This window comes from Primulina eburnea, chromosome 11 (genome assembly GCF_022965805.1).
Source record: "Primulina eburnea isolate SZY01 chromosome 11, ASM2296580v1, whole genome shotgun sequence".
Classification (NCBI taxonomy): domain Eukaryota; kingdom Viridiplantae; phylum Streptophyta; class Magnoliopsida; order Lamiales; family Gesneriaceae; genus Primulina; species Primulina eburnea.
Genome location: NC_133111.1, coordinates 42,796,875 through 42,820,129, shown reverse-complemented (window position 1 = coordinate 42,820,129; position 23,255 = coordinate 42,796,875). Strand labels below are relative to the sequence as shown.

Here is a 23,255-nt window from a genome sequence, read left to right as displayed (position 1 = left end):
ACAGCTAGCTCTTTCAACAGACTTACAATTAAATTTAAGATTCTATCTGTTTTTAAGAAATAAAAACTTAAATTTACAAAAAATTAAAAACCATATTTCTCCCTATTTGAAATTGATTCGTTTCTGTATTTTTTATTAAGTTTTTTAAAATTTAAAAATGGAATTTAAAATTTTTACTTTTTATTTTTAAATAATTTTTACAGTTTCTTTGTCAAAAATCAAAATTGAATTTATCACTTTGAATTTTAAAAAATTAAAAATCATACAAATTATGACATAAGAGGTGTACAAATTTGAAGTTTAGGTTAAGAATTATAAATATTTTTAAAAATATGCAAAGCATGGTAATATAAAAATAAGAAAGAAAACTACAATATTAGACGCTTAAGTTTGACATTTCAGAATTTTGGTAATTTATGTTATTAAATTTTCTAGAACGTTATCTTTATTATTTTTAAAACCTTAGTTATTTTTCTATCGAATATTTTATCTGCTATCTTTATCTATTTTTTTACACACTAACAAATTTTTAATCTGCTATGTTTGTTATTTTTGTAAATATCAAATATTTCATCTGTTATGTTTTGTTATTTTTGCAATTTTAAGCCTTGCTTCATATAATAACTATCGTAATTTTTTTGTAATTTTTTTCAATTTTAAGCAATGTATCATATAACAAGGTCATATTTTTTACAATATCTGGTCCGTTATGTTCTGTTATATTTATAATTTTAATTTTTTTTATGTTCCATTTTAGTCATTGTTTGTTTATTTTTGCAATTTTAGTACTTTGTAATTAACTTGTATTCTTTTTGCCATTTTACTCATTGTTTACCATTTTAATCATTGTTCAAGGCTACTCCCAAAATTTTTGTAATTGCAGTTTTAATTATTGTTTGATGTAAATTGATTATATGATATTTTTGTAATTTTTCGATGCAACTGGTATGATATTTATGTGATTTTAGTCATTTTTATATGTATATAATATGATTTTTTTTTATTTTAGTCATTACTTACTATTTTAATCATTATTACATGTTACTCCCAAAATTTTTGTAATTGCAATTTTACCGGAAATATATTTCGTGTAACTTGGCAAGAAAATTTTGAATTATATATCTCCGATATTTAATTTCAATCAAAAAAAATTGAGGGATCTTCTTTACGAAAGGGCTCACAGGGAGTTCGAACTATCATTTGGTTCCCAAACTCTCGACGGTTCCAAACGAGGTAATTCATGAAGACCTAAGACCGGACCCAATATCTGTCCAGTTGGTACTGATATGATATTTTTGCAATTTTTGTATTTTTTTTATGTACATGATATGATATTTTTATAATATTAGTTATTGTTTGATGATGTAACCTTATTACATGATATTATTTTTTTTAATTTTAGTTATGTAACGTATGATACCTATTTTAATCATCGTGGTTGACGTGACAGTTATACAACAACGTTATATTTTTATTCAATATTAAAAAAAAAAATGACAAAGAACTCAGATATATATATATATATATATATATATATATATATATATATATATATATATATATATATATATATATATATATATATATATATATATATATATATATATACAGTTTTGATATCCTGCACACCTACCGTGCACACCTTTGTGAGCACCAATGAGGTGTCACTCACCCATTGGATGTGATGAAATATAGAAAAATTGTGCATCCAATGGGTGAGTGACACCTCATTGGTGCTCACAAAGGTGTGCACGGTAGGTGAGCAGGATATCAAAACTGTATATATATATATATATATATATATATATATATATATATATATATATATATATATATATGCGTGTAATTGAGTTTCTGGTGGGCTAGGGAAATGCTCTTCAGATCTAAAGAAACGGGCTCAAATTAATGGGCTCAACTTTAATTGAAATTGGACATTGTCAACTGGAATCAGCAGTCTGTGTTTGGGTCATTGTCTAAAGGTGACCAATAACGCAGCAGCCTTTCTAGTGAAAAATGAAATCCAATTTGCCATACCCATATCTCAACACAGAGATTCAGATATTAATTTTATTACGATTCAACATTTTGAATTTGGGGTTTGGATGAAAAAAATTCTTTATTTTCAGATTCATTATTCGCATACATACACTTTTTTCCATACAAAATCACGAAAGAAAAGTAAGCTCTAATATTTAATTTAAAGGTAAAATTGATGTTTTAATTGAAACTGAACGTGTTGAATTTTGTTACGTGATATCAAATCTTGATAATAGATAGGGTAGCCTAGGTGTATGTGGAGATCCCCTAGCCGGCACATGGACAAGCACAAAATGACATCTCAAAGTCAAAAAGGCAAATATTTTAAAATTAATTCGATGGCCCCATCTTCCTAGCTACAGCCCCCCAAAAAAATCATTAGGAAAAATGATTTTATACATTTACCAAAGTGAAAGAGGATTAATAAAACCTAAGAGAAAATATATCAATTATTTCACTTTGGAACGAGTACATTTTTTTCTTAATGTACGATGATTTACCGTTCATCTGACACTGACGTCACAAAATTGAGATGAAATTTTGGATTCAAAACAAATTATCATACATTTCAGACCAAGTTAAAAAAAAGGTTTGAAGTTAATGAAATCAATGAGTGAGTTTGACGTTGGGCTTCACGGGTCCTTACATTGAGTCAAAGTGGTGTTTGGGTCGGTTCGAGGGGCCAATGACTTGAGAATGATGGATGGGACTGATTATTTGAGATGACAAGACTTAAATTGTTTTTGTTTCTTTTAATTTATTAGATAATAGATAATGACCCAATCTAAAGTTGTGTATCTGTGTCTGCTTCTGTTTTTGGTGGTCCACGATCTCCAACATATCATTTCAAAAGTATGAACAAATTGGTTATGCATCATTGGGATTTCTCCTAGCATAATCCTTTCAATGTTTAAGTAAAATCATTGGGATTTCTCCTAGCATAATCCTTTCAATGTTTAAGTAAGATATAGTATGAAAATATGAAAGACAATGAGGAAATTTACAGTGAAGTAAGAGCGCGTTTGATTGGAAAAACCAATGAACTAAAACATTTTTTTTTAAAAAAAATGACTTTTTTAAAGTAATTGTTTAGTACAAATCTTTTTAAAAAGTACTTATTAAGGGAAATATATACATATAAAAAAAATTTAACATTTATCCAAACTTAAAAAACAATTAATGTTTTTTGTTTTTTTAAAAAAAAAAGCTAACGTTATTATGTGTTGTATCCAAAATCTCCCTATATGCCTATGTTGTAAGAGGAAGATGAATATACATAAATATATTCATTATTTATTTGTATTTAATAATGTACATTTTCCTGTTTCTCTTCTACCCCATTTGTGATACGTTTGGCGTGTCTCATGTAATCCTTGCGCTGATTCAAGAAAAATAGGATAACGAGGTGAAATATGCTGACGTGAAAAACAATCCGATAGATACAAAAAAATGTAGGTTATTTGTGGGAAGTTTCGAGCTATCTCTAAGGTACGTATTACACAAACCACGCATCTAAGAGTAAATATTTAATTATACATGCGAGACTAGGGCTGCAAACGAACCGAACATGTTCGCGAGTTTTTCGAGCCGGCTCGATAAATATTCGATTCGTATTCGAACTTATCGAATTTGAGCCGAACTCGAACACGTTCGAACTTTTTTTCGAGCCGAACTCGAGCCCAAATTATTTTGTTCGATAGCTCGCGAATAGTTCGCGAGCCTTAATATTTTATTAATATAATATAATTATATATATATATATATATATATATATATATATATATATATATATATATATATATATATATATATATACATTTCGAATATTTCGAGCATTTCGAGCTTTCAAACCTTAATATCCGAGCAATAATTCGAATAGTTCACGAATATATTCGAATATTTCGAGCCGAACTCGAACTCGAACTTCATTTCGAGCCGAGCTCGAGCCCAAATATTTGAAATTATCGAACTTCGAATCGAGCTCGAACTCGAATATACCTATTTCGAGCCGAATTTGAGCCTGACTTTTTTACTATTATTCGGCTCGATTCGGTTCGTTTGCACCCCTATGCGAGACCACTGAAAAATCAACAGGCTCATGATCATGTATTGATAAATGTCTACCATTAGATACAATATTAGATGAGAGTAGTGCGGAAGGTAACATCCCTTCCAAATTTATTCCCCAAAAAATATATGCTTTAAGATAGACTCACAAAAAGAATCTCGATCCAAATTTTCCCAAACACGATTACACTTATCAAAAATAATATGAATGAGATAGCAAGTTATATTTATTTTTTGGGGTCAGAAGTTTAATCCGATCCAGCCGTATGAATGAATACATAGGTCTGTTGGTATATGCTTTTCATACGCACCACGCGTGACGACTTTGAAAAGATAAAAGAGAGAGACAGAGAGCATATTTTGATGTGAATAATTTGGGTTGGGGCATCACATTCACTAGCCCTTTCACTAACTAAACACCACATGTTTTTATCGTCATCTCCTCGAATTAATCGGACGAAACTCAGATATTTGAGTTATCAAAAAATGGTGGAGCTAAGGGACGAGTCGGGCTATCTTCTCCCTTACTTTTTAGAGTAGGTCTCTTATGAAACGGTTTCACGAATCTTTATCTGTGAGACGGGTCAACCCTACTGATATTCAGAATAAAAAGTAGTACTCCTAGCATAAAAAGATATTTTTTCATGGATGACCCAAATAAGAGATCTGTCTCATAAAATACGATCCGTGAGACCGTCTCACACAAGTTTTTGTCTAGTTTTTAATATTTTTTTACAAATTTATTACTTTTTTTTTATAGAATACACAATTTTGTTCAAAAAAAGAAACACACATATATATAATTAATTAAAGGTCATGCAAATTTATGTAAGTTCATGTTCATTTACATGGGGAAAAATATCTTCCTAGGATTTTTTTTATTTTTTTTACTGTTGTGGACAATGACAATTTTTTCATATAATTGAGGTACTCAAAATATTATAGAGAAGTAAAAAAAACATTGTGAGTGATATTTTTAAATTAAATATTTAAGAAAATAAATTATATGCTGTGTTGTTCACATTGGCTGTGTCAAATTTCTTCATTATTTGACTAACATTAATATTTGAACTTTTTCTTAAATCTCTGATTCATGAATATAGTCAAATATTTGCTAGTTATAATATTAATATTAAAAGCTCACCGTCAATCTTTCATTATATAAATTATTTATATAGTAACAATAAATAAATGAACATATCTAATCTTTTTCTAGTTGGATGAATCACCGCCGGATACATTTATTTTGAATCGTTTGGTTGTCTTTAATTTGTTCCTTTGTAAATTAGTAAATATATGTTGTTTGTTACAAAAAATATTTCACATAATTTTCCCATTAATCCATGTTTCTTGTCTTTGTCAGCGATTGATGTTTTTAATCATGCTATATAAATAATTTTTTTGTAAAATAAAAATTCCCTTAAAAAAGGAAAAATATTTTACTAAATGTTAATGCCAAATATGATCGTGTGGTCTTCTACCCCCGAGCAATGGAAACATTAAAATTGATTGGTATCAATGAAACTATATATGTAAGTAATACTAGAAACTAAATTAGAATTAGGTTCTGTTTTAGAAAAAAGTTAGGGTATTTTGATTGCTAATGTATTAGCAATAGATGAAGTGTAAATCAAACAATCTTAAAAAATTACTTTCGTTAATTAATTACTTACACACACAAGGCATATATATATTACATGGGATCAAATGCCAATATGCTGATTATTAATTTATTATGGATTCTAAAATACTCCAATGTCCACACAAAATTTCACAATATCCACGTACAATATTCATGATACGTACAAACATGATTAGTTCACAAAATAATTACATACAAATTCCATTTTGCTTGATTACATACACTTAGCCCCTGCCATGCCTATCATTGTCATGTATGTTCTCCCCCGACGGATTATCGATCCATGGAGGAGGATAAGGGAAGCAAAACCCTGAATTTGGGTCGAAAGACGACCCACCAGGCGCTCCATAATCCGGATTCCTCCGCGCAATATTATTATTGTTTTTGTTCCTCGGTGGATTATTTTGCATATGATTCATGGGATTATGATAAAAATTCGGCGTGTTTTCGTTGGTCACATAACGCATTAAATCGGCGTTCGTTGCATCCAGTTCCTTCTGGAGATGGAGAACCTGTCTCTGAAGAACGGAAATGGCTCCTACACAGCCGTAGACCGGATCCTTGAGCCGAGCCTCGGCTTCGTATGCGAGAGAGTTTACTGCATCTTCTCTTTGGTGTGGGGGGATTTCGTTTAGCAGTTTGCTGACGTTGCTGGCCCCGAAGATTTTGTGTACATTGGCGAATTTTGTGGGTTCCTCGGGAGGAAAATAGGGCGCAAAAATGCAGCCTGACAGGCACTTTCTCCTCAGGAACTTGCAGGCGGCACAGGGAGGGTTGGAATAGTTGGAAGTTGATGCCATTCTGCTGAAAATATATAATTACTCAATGGGATTTAAAAAAATATATATTGGGACATTTATTTCACTATTATATATATTAATCATGTGAAATCTAACAAAAATTATATATGAATCAATTATCTTGATGGTTAATATCTATGATCTAACAAAAATTATATAGGAATCAATTATCTTGATGGCTAATATCTATGAGTAATCAAAATTCAATATCTAATTCGATTGTTTTTTCTTCAGGTAGATGAGAAGAAAAATTCAAGAAAACCATGTGGTTTCGATCAATACTTTTTGGCGAAAATATTTGATGTAGATCTGAGTAAACCCATGATTTTTGATTGGTATCATCACACTATTTTGATGACGGACTAAATGTACTCTCGATTACGTGAGTATCACAAGAACACCCACGATGATTCCGCAACACAAGAACATTTTATTGAATGTGAAAAACACCGAGAGATTAGATTTTCTAGATTTTGTGTGTAGAAAGACCAAACCATAAGCATCAAACTCTAGCATATAAATATTCATTCATATTAATGACTTATTATGTGTCGGGGTCAAAGTCCACATGAGCGACGACGACCAACACTTCTGATTCAAGATAGAGCAAGAAATGTACTTAATTATCAATAAAAAACATGAAACGGTAAGTCCTGAAAGATTTACACTAGTAGTTGTTAATATTTAACCAGCGTTTTTAAGACCAAAGAAGCTCACCTTTGTGGTTTTCTTAAGAGTCTAACGTGCAGTATAGAACCTAAGACTGCAGGAAAAGTCAAATCAATCATACTAGTAGTTGCTAACAGGAACTTGTAAATTTGATTCAATTCACCCGTCAAGTCTGTTTCCGTGGGAAAAGAAAATAAGGAGCAAAGTTCTTTGTAATTTTGCAAGAAACCAAACACACACATATGTGTGTGTGAGTGTTGCTGTATTTTCATTATTGGTGATTCCTTCTTGTACCATATCGAATTTAATGTCAGGATGATCAATGATATAAACCTGATGATAAGACTTGTTTTTCTTGGATCTTGAAAAATGAGATGATTCATGCCAGTAAAAACATGAATCAATATATTTATATAGATAAACACACATGTATATATACATACCTCTTTCAGTAGATCGATTTATCTGATCAACTGTCCGAAAATCTGCCAAATATGTCTAAATTTCTTCTAAGAAAACAACCCTCTACTCAATTTAGCAGTTCCCACTTTTCTTACAAGGATGATCCAGCCTGTTATCCATTAAAAACACACTCCATTCATGTTCTAAAACTTATTTCTATATATTTCCTGTTAATTAGGCAAAGAAAAGAAAATGGAAACCCTAGCAAGCTAGAAGCTGCTGGCAAGAGACATAAACGAGGAGACACGAAGTAGAGTTATTTACATGAGAGGAGAGAATATTGGGAAAAAGAATTGAGTGAGTGATTTATGGGAATGTGAAACAAAAGCCTGCCAATTGGGTATTATTAAAACAATGCTTTGTGCTGACTGTAAACATCTTTCTGAAAAAAAGAGTGTGAGAGAGCTTAATGAATATATAAATACAAAAAGAGTGAACTTACACTTCTTCTGTAGCAGCAGACTGATCACTCATACAAGTCCCTTCTCTAACAATGATAAATGAAACTAGCATCTATGATTTTGTTTGTGAAACAACATGCTTTCTAATATATCAAAGGAAAATTTGCTTCATTTTTTTTGTCGTCAGCGTTTACACGTCCTTGATTTTGGTCTATTATATTGTAGATAAAGAGTCTTAGACCTATATCATTCATTTTTGGCAATTATCACACATTTTGGTTTTTGTTACACGACTTTAGTCATTTTTCAATGTGAGATTTATATGAAACTAGAAATATCAGTGTCATGTCAGAGCCGTGCAAAAAAAAAAAAAGAAAAGAAAAAAAACAAGATAATGAATTAAGACTAAAATTTGACAAAAAAAAAATTGCCTGAATAACAGACACAGAGACATCAAAATTATGATTATCTCATATATTTTCCAAAAGTCTCATTTTAGATGTCATAAAATTTTCTCGTATTTAGTACAATCTCTAGCTCTATATATATGGAGTGGAGACTGGAGAGTGCTATAGTAAATGCATGCTATGTGGTTGCTAGCTATAACACACTTTTTTATGTAATAATTTGCTCTTGAAAATATTAAAGCATTGAAATTACAGTATCCGATTGAGAGAATGGAAAAGAAGTATCGCCGCCGGTGTAAAAGGAGATTAGGCAATTAATGCATGCCTCACCTTTAACACGCAGCAGATCGCAATCCTCTAAGACGACAGATATCGATGATCTTCTGGATTTTATTTGTTTCCTCGAACACTGTTTTCCGATTTGCACTACGAATAATTACCAAATGCTTTTGAACTTATCTTATTATATATTTCATAAATCTAGGAATCTAACCTAAAATTTAGCATTCAAGATTCCATGTTTCTATATTTCTCCCTGTAACAACAATAAGAATTGTAAGTAATTTTAAAAGCACGAATTAAAATACTTGGGTTTTGATGTGCTACATCTCGAGTGTTTCTCTCTTGATTATTTTGTTCATCGACACATAATTTAATATTTTCGAGAAATTTATAAAATTTTAATAACGCGAAATACTTCAAAGTACTAACCATATTTAGGATTTGTCGTCAATTTATTTAGTAGAATCTTTTTTTTTTCTTATAGAGTACATTAATTTTGTTAAGATATATGATATTTAGCGTGTGTTTGAATATTAGAAGCTGTCCCACCAAAAAAAAAATATTATTTTTTAATGAACTTTTGTAGAAAAATGAATGTCTTGATTTAAAAAAGCATTTATCAGAATCTATAAGGTATGGCTTTATGAGCTTGATAGGTTCAAGTCTAACTTCTTGAAAAATGAAAGACCTTTTTCTTCACTTGTCGCTTATACGGACATTAGAGCTGTTTTTACTTCTTCTTCTTTTGGTACAAATATATTTGGAATAGGATAATTTATACGAGTGTCGATAATATTATTTATTTTTAAAAATGGTATACATTTTTTTTTCACTTTATTATATATTTGGATCGAAGTATTTGAAATCCAATTTTTTGAGTCAATCCGTATAAAAAAATTTATTTGGAATATTCTACACTCGGCTTCTTTCGATTCTTTTGATTTCTATGGATTTCCACCCAAAAGAAAAAGGAAATTCTATGGATTTGGAGTTCTGCTCCCATTATTTTATGCATGAGAATGGATTTCAGATCCTTCGAAAATGAAATAATTTAAAATCTAATTATCAGATCCTTCGAACTAATATTTAAAATAAAGATCAACGTTTAAAATAATAAGCTACCTATTTAATTAAATCTATTGAAAATCGATCGTTTTGTCCAAAACATTATTTGTAACAATATAATAATCGTCATAAAAAGAACTAGAACTCCCACCAACATCTAAGTCTAATATACTGTTTAAATTCACACATTTTCCGTGAAATTCTTGAAGTTGCCTAGTGAGAAAATATTCTTTGGTTAAATAATCATTATCGAACTCCCAGCAAATTACTTGTACGTAAAATTTACAGGGAAAAAGAAAAAAGAAAAAGAAAAAGAAAAAGAAAGAAAAGAAACCCTTGAAAAGACGACGAAAATCAGAGATAATTAAAATAATCCTTTTTCACTTTACTGCTCTTCAAGTTGTTTATTTCTCTTTTTCATAGCCGACATACCGACAAGTCGTGTGTAGAGAGAGCATTTGTCCGGATAATTTTATTTTTAAGGACACATTTTACCTGTATTTTACAGTATTTTTTCGTACAAATACTTTTGTTTGAAAAACGAACATAAAAATATTGTACAATCGTAATGCATGGGGTAAACTGTGAATCATATATACAGTCTAGCCTGCGGGAGATTATATTATAAACAATTTTTATTTTTAAAATTATTAATTAGTAAAGAATATGATAATAGTGTTATTTTGATGTAATAATTTGATCATAGTGAGAAAACACGTTTCGCATAAAGAAGTGGATAGCTCAAATCATATTTAAAATAAATTTATAATTTGATTTGTTTGCTTTTTTCTAGAATCAAGAAAATATATTTGAAGGTAATATTAGAGATAAATATCCGAGATGACTAATACTAGACAATAAAGATTGACCCACCCTCGAATTAACATATAAAATGAATTCTTTTTTTATTTAATGTAAGGAGATTTTGAAATTTTAATATTATAAATATGATAAACTGATACCACGACAGAGTACGTCAATTATCTTAAAAACCCAAATTTCGTAAAAAAAAAAAAAACCATTATTTTAATAAACAATTTCAATTACTACTGAATTTGTAAAAGCAAATATACATTAAATGTGATAGAAAGATTAAACTAAAATCTTCTAAAATATACAGTGACTCAAGTGTCACAATTCGATCATTTTTTCGTCTAAGTCGGAAATTTTTTTATTTTTCAATAATCACATTTTCAGTAATAGCTTACAACGATAACATCCGATTTATTATTTTTTTCTTAGAATTAATTAAATACATCACGTTTGATAGTTCTAATCTAATTTTTTGTTAATATAACATTTAATTATACTTGTACAAAATATGGACTGTGGAGTAGTATCAAGTATGTGATGTAAAATAGGGTGAGTGTAGCAAGAAATGTTAAAGGGGTTATTGAAAAAGTGGGCCAAATCGGCCCAACAAATCAATTGACGGCCCATATATTTGATTGGCTCTAAGATCTCAATAAATTTCATGCATCCTGTATTTGGTCTCGTCATAATGCAGCCCAGACCCGAATATAAATTCGGTCCATGGAAAATCACCGTGTACATATTGGCATGTCTTACATGTTTGTATAATTTATTTTTATATAAAGGTCGTATTTTAATTATGAAAAATAATTAAAGACTAAATTATAATTTTGAATTAATTAATTTTTTTAAAAAGACAAGAAATATAAATGAAGGTCAACGATAGTTATGAAAAATAATGAATGACTAAACTATAATTTTGAATTAAGTAATTTTTAAAAAATACGATGAAATATAAATGAAGGTTTATAAAAAATGAGTAGGTCTTTGTGAGACGGTCTCACGAATTTTTATCTGTGAGACGGATCAACCCTACTCATATTCACAATAAAAAGTAATACTATTAGCATAAAAAGTTATACGTTTTCATGTATGACGCAAATAAGACCAAATAAGATATATGTTTCACAAAATACGACTAGTGAGACCGTCTCACAAAAGTTTTTGCCTTTAATTATATAGTATAGATATATCACATATTATCAATTCAAAATTCATACAAATTTATTTTATATATAATTTCTACGATTTTTAGTTAAAAGAGTTGTCGATCACGATTATGTCTCGAATTTGACGACTCGTCTCAAATTAATTAAATGCTGTTTTATTTAGAGATCAAGTCGATAATTTCACAAATCCATGAGGGGTATGAGGAGCAGAATGGCCAGTTCATCGTATCCTATCAAATCGGACAACAGCTTGCAGCTTAATTGCTTGCGTAGTGCGTTGTCATATATTACTTCATTTAATCGGTTCGTCGGCCCCCACCACTCTACGGTGACTCGCCACCCCAGATGAATAGCTTCTCACCAATTGATTGGTTTGGTGTTATTTTAGTTACCATTTCTTTTATTTAATATTCATAGACGAACGAGGATTAGTTCGATTATATCTTTGGATTAACGATTATCAAATGTTTATTATGAATGAAACTTGTTCCAGATGAATACCCAATTCATCGTATCCTATCAAATGTTTATCCTCACAATAATCGAGTTATCTCAGACAAGCTCCAGTTTATTCGTCACCGTCAGGATGGTTCATGCACCAAAAAAATCAAAGCACTGGGATCATTTAAAACGGTGGTGTGTGCATGAGAAGCCAAGCTGAAACTAAAATGACATTATATTATATTATATTATATTCAACAGGGCTAAAAAACCATGGGCGGGAACGAGAGCCGTTGCTGGCTAAACAACCAAAAAAATGGCGGCAAAAAAATTCAGCTGCCCGAAACTTGACGGGCAGCCTAAAAGACTGCCCCCTTCTCAATTTCACACACACACACAATCATCAATCGGAATAGATTCTGATGCAAGCTACGAGAATTAGCCCTTTAATCGTCTACACTTAGGCCAAATCTTTAAGGTTTCTCCTCTCTGTTTCCTTCTCTCTTTCGAGTATAAATTATTCGTGAGTCCACTCCTTTTGCCGCCATTAATCTTCTTTTTCCCATTGTTCAAAGTTTCTGTACTGCATCCAAGCCCAGCCCCCCCTCTTCAAGTCCTCCTCTCTTTTAATTTTATTCCCCGTGTTGAATCACATAAAGGAATTTAAGGTAGACCGCTTTTGGTTTATTCTTTCATTTTTTCTTTATATCCAGCCCTTTCCCACTGAGAAAAGCGTCTCCTTTTCCTCCCTTCTTTCTTGAAAAATAGAGTCTTTGCCACCCCGGGAGAATTTGTTCCTCCTGCAAAGGTTTTGCACTGTTTCTTTGTTTTCTAAAAATGGGTGTTTCGAAGAAGCATCAGATGGAGGCGATCAAGGAATTGGATGGGAAGAAATGGGTTATAGCCGGGATCGCCGTTCGAGCGCCGTTGAAGCCGATATCCACAAAGTCCAAGGAGGAAAACGGAGACGAAGACGGCGCGTGCTCCACGACTCCGACTGCGCGTGAGCACAAAATACCCAAGAAGCTCTCCTGCCCACCGGCTCCCAGGAAGCGCCGGCCAGCTTCAACTTTCCATTTCAATGGAGTTCGGGAGTTCTTTAATCCCCCAGACTTGGAATCGGTATTCATGTGTCATGCTGAGAGAGCCAACTAAAGAGTTTAGCAGATTTTAAGGTTCATCAAAATATGAAGGCCTTTCGATTAGTTTGTGCTGGAAGTTTGTTTCAGGCTGTATCGGTACTTGGTAGTTTAACTGTGGTAGTTTTAGGCTTTTGAAGTGGTAATGTAATGTATAATAGAAATTATATTAGCATGTATGAATCTTCTTCAACTCTACCTTGCTAGAGCTATAATTATTTTCTCAATTTAAAGCTTAGTTTTTTTAATAATTTTCAAGAGTATGATAATATGGTAATTAAATCACTACATGTTCTCGAATCAGAGCATAATATATCCAGTCATTTTTAGAAGCAAATCATCCCCTTTTGCTTCAAGATTTTTAGCTTCTTTTTCTTGATAAAGTCCCATTTGTAAGAGGAAATGGGAGCAGAATTTCCATTTTTCTTGGCTCTTTAATCATACGCCAAAGCAGTACCCTAGATTTAGTAGCGTATTTTCACCTATTGCTCTGTGGACAGAGGATACGCACGTGCGTGCGTTAGGAATAGCAAGGAAACCATGACAATCTTAGAAAGCAACAAATCTAACATAAAAAGTAAATGGTATTCATTGCTGAGAGAGATGCTTCATAAATCTTGATTTTGACCCCTCTAAACCAGAAGCTTCCTGGTCACCAGTTTACCACCCACTTTAAACACTTGAATTTTAGTACGAGACTCGTGTAAACTAGATTCAATATATACTTTGTGCACACGCCATACGTTAGGTTTAGATCACATCTCTTACTATTTATTAAGGCTGAGTAGGTTAGAGTAACTTCTTTGGTCTGTTTTTTAAAATACCTAAAATACCCTTCACCTCCACTCTCTACATTACTAATTATATATATTAATAAAGTGTTAAAAAATAAAAGCAAGTCACATGTAGTTTAGTGGATAAAGCCTATGTTTCTTAATCATGAGGTTGTAGGTTCAATTTTTGCTTGGGTCTTTTTTATTCTTTTTTAATTTATTTTTTAGTTCATATATCAAAATTATAATGTAGCCACTCATTATTTCTTATAAATATATTTTGATCCTCATTTAAATATAAATCAAATAAATTATAAAAACATATCGTACAAGCACGCAACGCGTGCGTCGTTGTACTAGTATATATGATGTGCGCGACGAATTGTAATAATATGTACTTCAAAACCCGACAGGCGAAACGTATTTATGAACACATCTATATGATATCAAACCAAGGACGATTTGAGCGAAGGGGGGGCTCCCCCCCTCCCCCTAGCTCCCCCTCCCCACTTCAATCCCCGTTCGTAATTCTTGCTAACATTTAAAGTTTGTCTGATTTTATGTTTGACTGTTACAAAACTATAAAGTGTTACCTTATGTCCCACTTGCTCCAATGAATCCTTGGATCACTTATTTTGATCAATTATTTGAAATTTTAAAATTTGTGGTCCAATTTATTATTATTATTATTATTTTTGTATACATGTAATACAGTACATACCTGAATCAGTGTAAATATCTTTTAAGACGGTCTTGTGGAGATTTATATCCGTATTGAAAAGTAATATTTTTTAAATATTTTTAGTGGAATAAAATATGAATATCACATAATTTGATTTATGAAACAAGTTAATTAGAGTTTTTTTTTTCTGAATAACGAGGAGTCCCAAGTCAAACCCCTCGTAATGGCGATAATAAAAAGGAGCACTCGCATAATTGAGCGTGTTAAATAGAGAATCCTATGTGGGGTTGTTTATGACTTCAAGGCCCTGTTTGGTGCAGTCATATTCCATTGGGCCACATCATACTTCCTCATTAAACTACCCACACGCAAAAACTAGAATGAATATCCAAATATTTTAACGGTTTCTTAATCAAACACGTCCTAGGATTGATTTCTTGAGTAATTAAACTGGCGAGGAACATACACAAGCATCTTTATTTTGACTTTGTTATTTTTTAAAAAACTATAATACAATTAAGAGGTATTTAGACACATGGGTCTATTAATTAATGTTTAAATATATATATATATATATATATATATATATATATATATATATATATATAATATGTATGGGTTTTAGGTCCATGTTAAGTAATTAGGTTTATAAAAATAATTCGTCGCATTTAAAGTTCTCAGTGCCAATTTTCAATTTAACGATACTCGAATTCACAATTTGATTTAAAATTAATTGATTTTTTATGAGTTTCTCTCCAGCATAACAATTATCATACATATCATTTTCGTATATTACTGAAATCTTTGTCTTAAATTTGAGATATTAGTGTCAGAAGAATGATGAGTAATCAGTTTTATTTATAATTTATAAATTTACTCATTTTGTCTCATATTAATGACAATAGTTTATATTTTGAATTTGAATTGTGAGAGTTTGTTACAACTGAATATCGAATTTAAGACGTAGTCTTAAATTGGAGATATCGATATGAAATGAGTAATAAATAAATCATCGTTGGAAAATTATATTATAATTTATGAAAGTACTCATTTTGTTTAATATAATAACTTTTTTTGAGACCCGCAATCGATATCGTTTAATGCGTACTAAGTAAACTCTTGAACTAATGCATTAACATGCAAATTATGTTAGTCAAGTAAATCATACTAAACAAGTCATGTATGATAAGCTCACACGTTAAAATGTTGGTAGAATACATCGAACTCTTAACCACGGACTAAACAATCACTTATTTCATCCGTTCGATCTTAATTTATATCCAATGGAGGTGCCTTAATAAAGTTATTTTTATTCAATGGCTTGTGGCGAACAAAGCGTATCCAATTTATTAATGTTAGAGATTGTGATACCAAGAGTATTTTACTCTACGACCATATCTACCAGGTCAACACGTTTGAGCGTGAGGCTCGGAAAATATTAAATTATTGGTGCAACTAACACCACTTCTTAATGGTGTGGAATTAGGAAGGAGATTTGTTAATTTAAAAGAATTTTGATTAAATAAAAGTGTAAAAAGACTTCTTGGGATTAGCACTTAATTTCTTACAAAGCCTGATCTTTTTACCTTAACGTGTCAGATTAATGGCCGGCTTTAGATTTTGTCCTAACAGTCATCGTGCTTACGTGATAGTTTAATTAATGCGAAACCCCAAATTTTTGGGCATTTAATTGATTAAATATAGATATATGTAAGAAGTTGTTTTCGAATTATAATAAATTCAAAAATATAAATAATATATGGTATGCAGAAATCATCCAAGCCAATAAATAAATGAAAATCGAAATTCAGTGCAAGATACATAGTAAACTAAGACTGAATATCCACATAATTGAAAGAAAATATTATATATAAGACATATTTTCTCAACAAGGAAGCATATCTATATTTATGGAAGTAGTATCTCGAAATTTAAGGAAAGAGCATATCCAAATTTTAGAAAGGATATCAATCGAATTATGATAAGATTTTAAAATCACCCCTATAAATAGGAAGGCCCTCTCATTCAGAATTTACACTGAAATTTTCGAGCTTACTCTCCAATTTTCGAAATTTCTTCCCAAAAATTATGAACGAGTCATCAAAATTATTTTCAAGTTCAGAATTTCGTTTATCTTGTTTTCCATTCTAAAATTCATCAAGGGTGCACTTATGAAGATTAATTTGAAATCCATGAATCTCGATTATAGTTATGTTATCGACAATAAAATAAAATATTAATTACTAAATTTACATTTTGTTTATTTACACATTAATTACATAAAATATAATTAATTTCAAATGAAACCGTTATTGATGAAAATTCATAATAATCGACTTGAAACACTATATAACCATGGAATAATAAATTTGAAGCGCATTTAAAATAAATAAAAAAATACATATAAAATCAATAAATTTAAAAATCATCAATCTAAATACAACATATCAATTTTGGGAAATATATATGGTAAAAGTCAAACTTCAAACAAAATAAAAAGGATTCGAGGAAATATTGATCAAGTAATCAATTTCAATAGATTTGAAATCAAAACTTACATAATCAATCACGAAGATTTTCATTGGATTCCCGGAAAAAATGATTGTCTATATTATAGAAATGTCATCAATTCGTCTCGATATTATTTGGTTATCGGGAGAAACATCTGTTACCAAAAAGTGTCCCTTTTATTGGCTCAATAATGGAATCAGGCTTGGTTTCTTTATCCTTTTCCTCCCATATACAATACAAAAATCCTTAAATTTATTGTATATATTACTACAAGAAGTACATAACATAATGCTGTACCATAATAATAATTGTCGGGTTTTTAATACGTATAATGGCTGCATAATTACATAGTTTTCAAGACCCTCCGATTTATTTTCATCGGGCATGATTTAATTATTGTCCTGTTTCTGTTCTTGATATCCCAAAACAAAATTTGACCATGATCTTCCATCTTTTGTTTTTTGGAAAAACGAAATTTGATTGCCTTACTATTTAAATTCTTATTATATTAATTAAATCCATGTTATATGAAATTAGAATCCGGTTATATTTATTTTGACGATCCTCGCTTGATTCGATCGACTGTAGTTATTATATGATTCTTGCTTGATTCGATTGACTGAGTTAATCCATGTACTAATCCAATATAAATATGAAGATCCCAAAGAATCGAAACTAAAACAAAAAATGGCTTCGTTTGTACCGCAAAGGCTCTTGATAATTTACATAGCATGTTTCTTGTTCTTGTTTCCGGTTGTGTTTTCCGGCGAGTTGAAAAACGATCGTTTCGAGACGATAGATCCGGTGGCAAAAATTGAAAAGCGGCAGCTGGTGGGGTCATCCCCGCCGATGTGTTTGGGGAAATGCGAAGGATGCGATCCATGCACAAGGGTTCTGGTGGAGGTGCCTCCGGCGAAGCTGGTGGCTCCTCAGTGGTTTTATATGGTTTGGAGGTGCACGTGCGGCGGAAAGCTCTATATGCCCGACACCACCCCTACTCATGGTTGATTACGTAACAAGTTTAAGAGAAATTCGATATTTGTCAATTATTGATATTATTATAATAAGTTATAAAATGATGTGATCGAACCCTTTTTCAGAAATTTTATTCCATTTTAAAATATGAATTCACGTTTTTGAGATAATTTTGTATATAATTCGAGATGGATAAATTCGTGGTAGGAGGATGGATGGCCACAAAGGCTTCTTTCTTGTCGGGGGAATTGTTATATCCGATTTAGCATTGAATTTACACTGTTAGAAATCCTCCATTTGCTGCAAAAAAATTAAAAGAAAACTAGAAATAAGCAATAATGAGCGAAGCTTCCTCCATTCCAAATTGCAATTACGTCGGTGATTTCGTGTCGTTGAAATTTCTAGTCTGGAATCACATTTAATATAGGAATCCGATGCATGGATTAATTGAGTGCACGCATGGTAGGAATCCTATGCGTAGAAGAGACTATACCAAATAAAAAGTCGATGGGTACCTTCAGGCCCAGGACCAATGGGCCGACAACTCCGACCCGAACGCTGTTGTGTTTATCCTGCCCGTACTGACCGTGATATTTTTGGCGGGAAAGGAGGATTTGGCGCCAAGGAGAGAAAGATTCGAGTGTAGCCCGTGAAAGGCGGTGATTGGTCACTGTACTCAATGCCCAATAGCGACCGTTGGATTTTTGTAGAAGGGGTACAATCAATCACCTCTTCGAAGCTGTATATGGAATTGAAGCGCACAACGGGACAAATTAACAATAGTGGTTTAAAAATTTAAAATTGAATATATTTTGCTAATATTGAATTGCAATTTTTAAAATTTGATATTTCATCATAACGAGAAGCGAAGCTAAGATTTTAAAGTATTTGGAAGTGGTTAGTATTAAGACAATAACAACAGTGAATATTCGATTAAAACTGAATCCAACTTTTTAATATCTAATTAACGGATCTTTTTTCGGACAAACTGAACATATCTAATTTTACTAGGGATGTAAATGAGCCGAGCCGAGCCGAGCCGAACAGTAGCTGACTCGGGCTCGGCTCGTTTAACTATTTTTTCGGCTCGAGCTCGTTACGAGCCTTAGGTTTGAAGCTCGGGCTCGGCTCGTTCGGAAATTATGACGCTCGGGCTCGGCTCGAGCTGGGCTCGTTAATGGCGGTTCGCTAATAGCGACGGGTTTTGAGTACAAGCGTCGCTAATAGCGACGGGTATTGACAAAAACGTCGCCGATCTAGATCGGCGACGTTTCACCGTCGCTATTTTAGCGACGGTATGTTAAACCCGTCGCCATTAGCGACGGGTATTATAAACCGTCGCTAATTGTTTTTTTTTAAATGTTATAATTATTTAAATCTGAAATAAAAATATATTGTACTGTATAATCGAAAAAAAATTAACAAAATTTGAAAAATGTAATCATATTATTAATCTGCAAATAATAATACAAGTGTTTCATACAAAATGAATCAGCCATGTAGCGCTCCATCTCCTCCTGTGATGTTGATTTAAAATGAATCAAATTGAATTTTCTTAATGTAACGTTGATGAGAATAACGAAATTTAATAAACTTACGTGGAGCAGGCGGGATCGCGTGTCAACGAAAGATCCATCTGCATGTCGATGTGTGTGAACGTATAGCTCCCATGACGTTGGATCTCTGCCATGTCGTGCTCGCTAAAATAAATTCAATAATTGTAAAACATTAACATTTATAATTAATGAAATATATATTTTTTCCAAAGTACAATTCAATAAATGTCACGAACATCGTCGCTCGAATATTGAACCTTTTCTATTTCACTTTCAGTTCAAATCAATTTCGTTGTCGTACATAACATTAACATCGACTAGATTTTGAGACGATAAAAGAAATTGAGTTGAGATGTCATGAGGTCCACTTTCGTTGTTTTGAAATGCATCGTTCGCATCAATTTGATTATGCTCAGTATATGGCTCAACATCAGTGACATAAGCTCGCCTACGTAGAGTACTCACATGCATCCAATCTGATTCTGCTCTCTTCGTTGTTGGATAAGTCAAATACACAACTTGCGAGGCTTGTGTAGGAAACACAAATGGTTCGTAGTATCCAAGACTCTTTTTTCGATTGACATCAACGATTTTGTACTTTTTATTAGGAAACACAAATGGTTTGTAATTTCGTCTAAATATGGTTTGTTCTGACATTTTTTTCGATTGTAAGGACAACGTATATATCTATTTAATAAACACTCAGGATGAATAAGTGCAAATGTTACAAACGACTCTAAACGCGACAATTTTTAGACAGTTTGCTAAAACCTAAACCCTAAACCCCAAAACCGTTGCCATCAGCGACGGTTTGCTAAAACCGTCGCTTATATTAATCGGCGACGGTTTATTCATAACAGTCGCTATTATAGCGACGGTTTGATGTAAACCGTCGCTATAATAGCGACGGGTTTTAATAAACCGTCGCTTAATTTAATATGCGACGGTTTTATTGCAGACCGTCGCTATATAGCGACGATTTAGTAAAAACCGTCGCTGATATTTCCGTTTTTTCGCCCATCAACCTCCAGCTAAACGAGATGAGCCGAGCTCGAGCTCACGAACCTATTATCGAACATGTTCACGTGCTAACGAGCCGAACATCATTAATCTCAAGCTCGGCTCCACAAAATTGTCGAGCCCAAAATAAAGCTCGGGGTCGGCTCAAAAGCTTAACGAACGAGCCTGAACGAGCTTTTTAACGAGCCGAGATCCGAAAAACTCGCGAACAGCTCGGCTCATTTACATCCCTAAATTTTACCATTAAAACCGAACAATCCAAATCGAAAAATTCCTTTATTTTGATCATAACGAATTAACCAAATTTTAATTTTTAAAATCAAGTTTTAATTTAAAAATGTAATATAAAAATTTAATTAAATAAATTTATTTGAATTTATATTTTTAGTTCTAGTTCTATTGTTCAATAAAATTTTATTAGAAAATTTGTAACAATTATTTATCAATAAACTTTATTAGCAAATTTTAATAATATTATTTTTTATACAAAAATTTGGTTTGTTCGATTAACTGAATATTAATATTAAAAACCGAAACCAAATTAGACTAACTGAAATTTTAAAGAGCTAAAACTCATTTTTCGAATAAATCGAGCCAAATTTTCAAATTAATTCAGTTTGATTGATTATTTTGGTTGAAACATATGTTTTGCTCACCCATATACTATAATTGATATATGTGTCTTATTTGTCAATGTTTGTTTTTTGGGTTTAAAAATAATTTGATATTTTTTCTTTTATTCATTCTTGGAGTTCACTAATTAAAAAAATCCAATCATCTCAAAAAATTTCAACAAAGAATTTTTTTTTAAAAATCTCATAATTACTCAATTATTATAACCATAAAATAACAATACAAGAATAATCATAATTGAGACATCAATATTTATCAAATATTTTTTTTTATCGATTTGTTACTATTAACACTGAAATCGGTGATGCTAACTAGGAGTTCAGATCCCCGCTTGGAGAGCTCGGGTCAAACCTGGGGGCGCTGGCTGGGAGGTCGGATCTTCACCTTGGGAGCTCGGATTATGTACCTCGAAATCCAGAAACACAAACAAGAGTGTTAGAAGGGGGCCGGAAGGTTGTTCCGGCGTAGCCCCTCCGACGCTCAAGTCAGAGAACTGAGAGAAAACTGTGTGCAAAGAGAATGTGAAAAAGCATGAAGTGTCTTTTAAAGTTAACGAAACCTGATATTTATAGGTGAACCGCAGAGTCCTAGTTTTGGTAGGTTTCGATCTTGGGAATCTTCGGAAGATTTGATTAGATCTTCACCCAGATTTGATTTAGATGTCGTTAGATTTAATTCAGATCTTTAATGGGCTTTACTTTTCTGGGCTTTGATCTCTGCGGGCTACGCGCTTAATATCTGAGTAAGGGCTCTCGTAGGCCTGAGCCCACGAGACAATAGGACCTCATGAGACCTCGGCTCGGGAGCTCGGCCGAGGGTTTCTGAACGTCCCGATAATACCTTCTTGGAGGTCGGCTCGGGAGGTCGGCCAAAGAGCTCGGCCAAGGAGGTCGGCTGACCTCTCCAATCGCTGGAAATTCCGATATGGGAGGTCGGCCAGAGATGACCTCCCGGATGACCTTAAGCTTCCTTCTGAATGCATGCTGGGCTTTGCTTGAGATGGGCTATCGAGACTGGGCCGAGCCCGTCCTCCCACCGGGGGTATCACGAGTCCCCCCCTCAAGTCGAGCTGACGTTGAAGACCTGAAGCTCGTGGTTTTCTGAGCTCTCGATGGCCCATGATTATCCTGAGCTCGCTGCCTCTGTACTCCCATGAGATCATGATGACCGAGTAACTGGATGAGCTGGGGGGAAAGTAAAAAACCTGTGGGTGCCTGAGCTCCCGGTAGCTCTTACCTGTACCGAGCCTCGAAGTTTTATTGCTGCGCTGATCTAGGGTTACCAAGTTATAGGGAGCTCTGCCCTCAGAAAGTGAGTCTTCAGCTGAGCGTAGTTTTAGTTCATCCTGAGCCGGAAGATGAAGTTCATAGCCGAGCTGAATGACTAAACAAGGCACTCCACACTATGATGAAGTTCTTGGCTGAGCTGAACTTATGTTAGTGTCCCCTAAGCCACGCTGATTCCTTTCGGTATCTGTGCTGAGCTGAGATGGCGGCGAGCTTCCAGCTGTGCTGAATACGAAACGTCACTGCCAGCTGTCGGTTAAAAAGTAAGTTTCACATATTTCGATACAATCTTGGCCGTTTAAGCCTTTCGCGATCAACGGTCAGATCTCCTCCTGGTCCCTCTATAAATACCCGTTACCCCTTATATTTCATTTACTACTTTCCCTTCATTTTACCTCGGCTCCGACCTTCCAAAAGAATTCGTC

At 32.6% G+C, this 23,255-nt stretch overlaps 2 protein-coding genes and 1 long non-coding RNA gene across 4 annotated transcripts; 2 read left to right on the top strand and 1 right to left on the bottom strand.

The window, feature by feature from the left end:
- Nucleotides 1-6,540: 6,540 nt before the first annotated feature.
- Nucleotides 6,541-8,245, bottom strand: LOC140806330 (uncharacterized). 2 transcript variants are annotated; one of them, XR_012112476.1, is made up of 3 exons: nucleotides 8,120-8,245; nucleotides 7,659-7,786; nucleotides 6,541-6,550 (listed from the first exon to the last, which is right to left on the bottom strand). It is a non-coding gene; the product is annotated as an uncharacterized lncRNA (long non-coding RNA). The 2 variants fall into 2 exon arrangements; XR_012112475.1 differs by lacking the exon at nucleotides 6,541-6,550 and adding an exon at nucleotides 7,264-7,309.
- Nucleotides 8,246-12,554: 4,309 nt separating this feature from the next.
- On the top strand, nucleotides 12,555-13,627 carry LOC140804910 (cyclin-dependent protein kinase inhibitor SMR6-like). Its single transcript, XM_073161066.1, has one exon. The coding sequence runs from the start codon at nucleotides 13,093-13,095 to the stop codon at nucleotides 13,408-13,410; it is 318 nt and encodes a 105-aa protein (XP_073017167.1). The 5' UTR covers nucleotides 12,555-13,092; the 3' UTR covers nucleotides 13,411-13,627.
- A 4,420-nt stretch (nucleotides 13,628-18,047) lies between these two features.
- Nucleotides 18,048-18,368, top strand: LOC140805662 (EPIDERMAL PATTERNING FACTOR-like protein 3). Its single transcript, XM_073161918.1, has one exon. The coding sequence runs from the start codon at nucleotides 18,048-18,050 to the stop codon at nucleotides 18,366-18,368; it is 321 nt and encodes a 106-aa protein (XP_073018019.1).
- Nucleotides 18,369-23,255: the final 4,887 nt, after the last annotated feature.

Coding starts and splice junctions, on each gene's coding strand:
- LOC140805662 (XM_073161918.1), top strand. CDS start 18,048: ATGGCTTCGTTTGTACCGCAAAGGCTCTTGATAATTTACATAGCATGT.
- LOC140804910 (XM_073161066.1), top strand. CDS start 13,093: ATGGGTGTTTCGAAGAAGCATCAGATGGAGGCGATCAAGGAATTGGAT.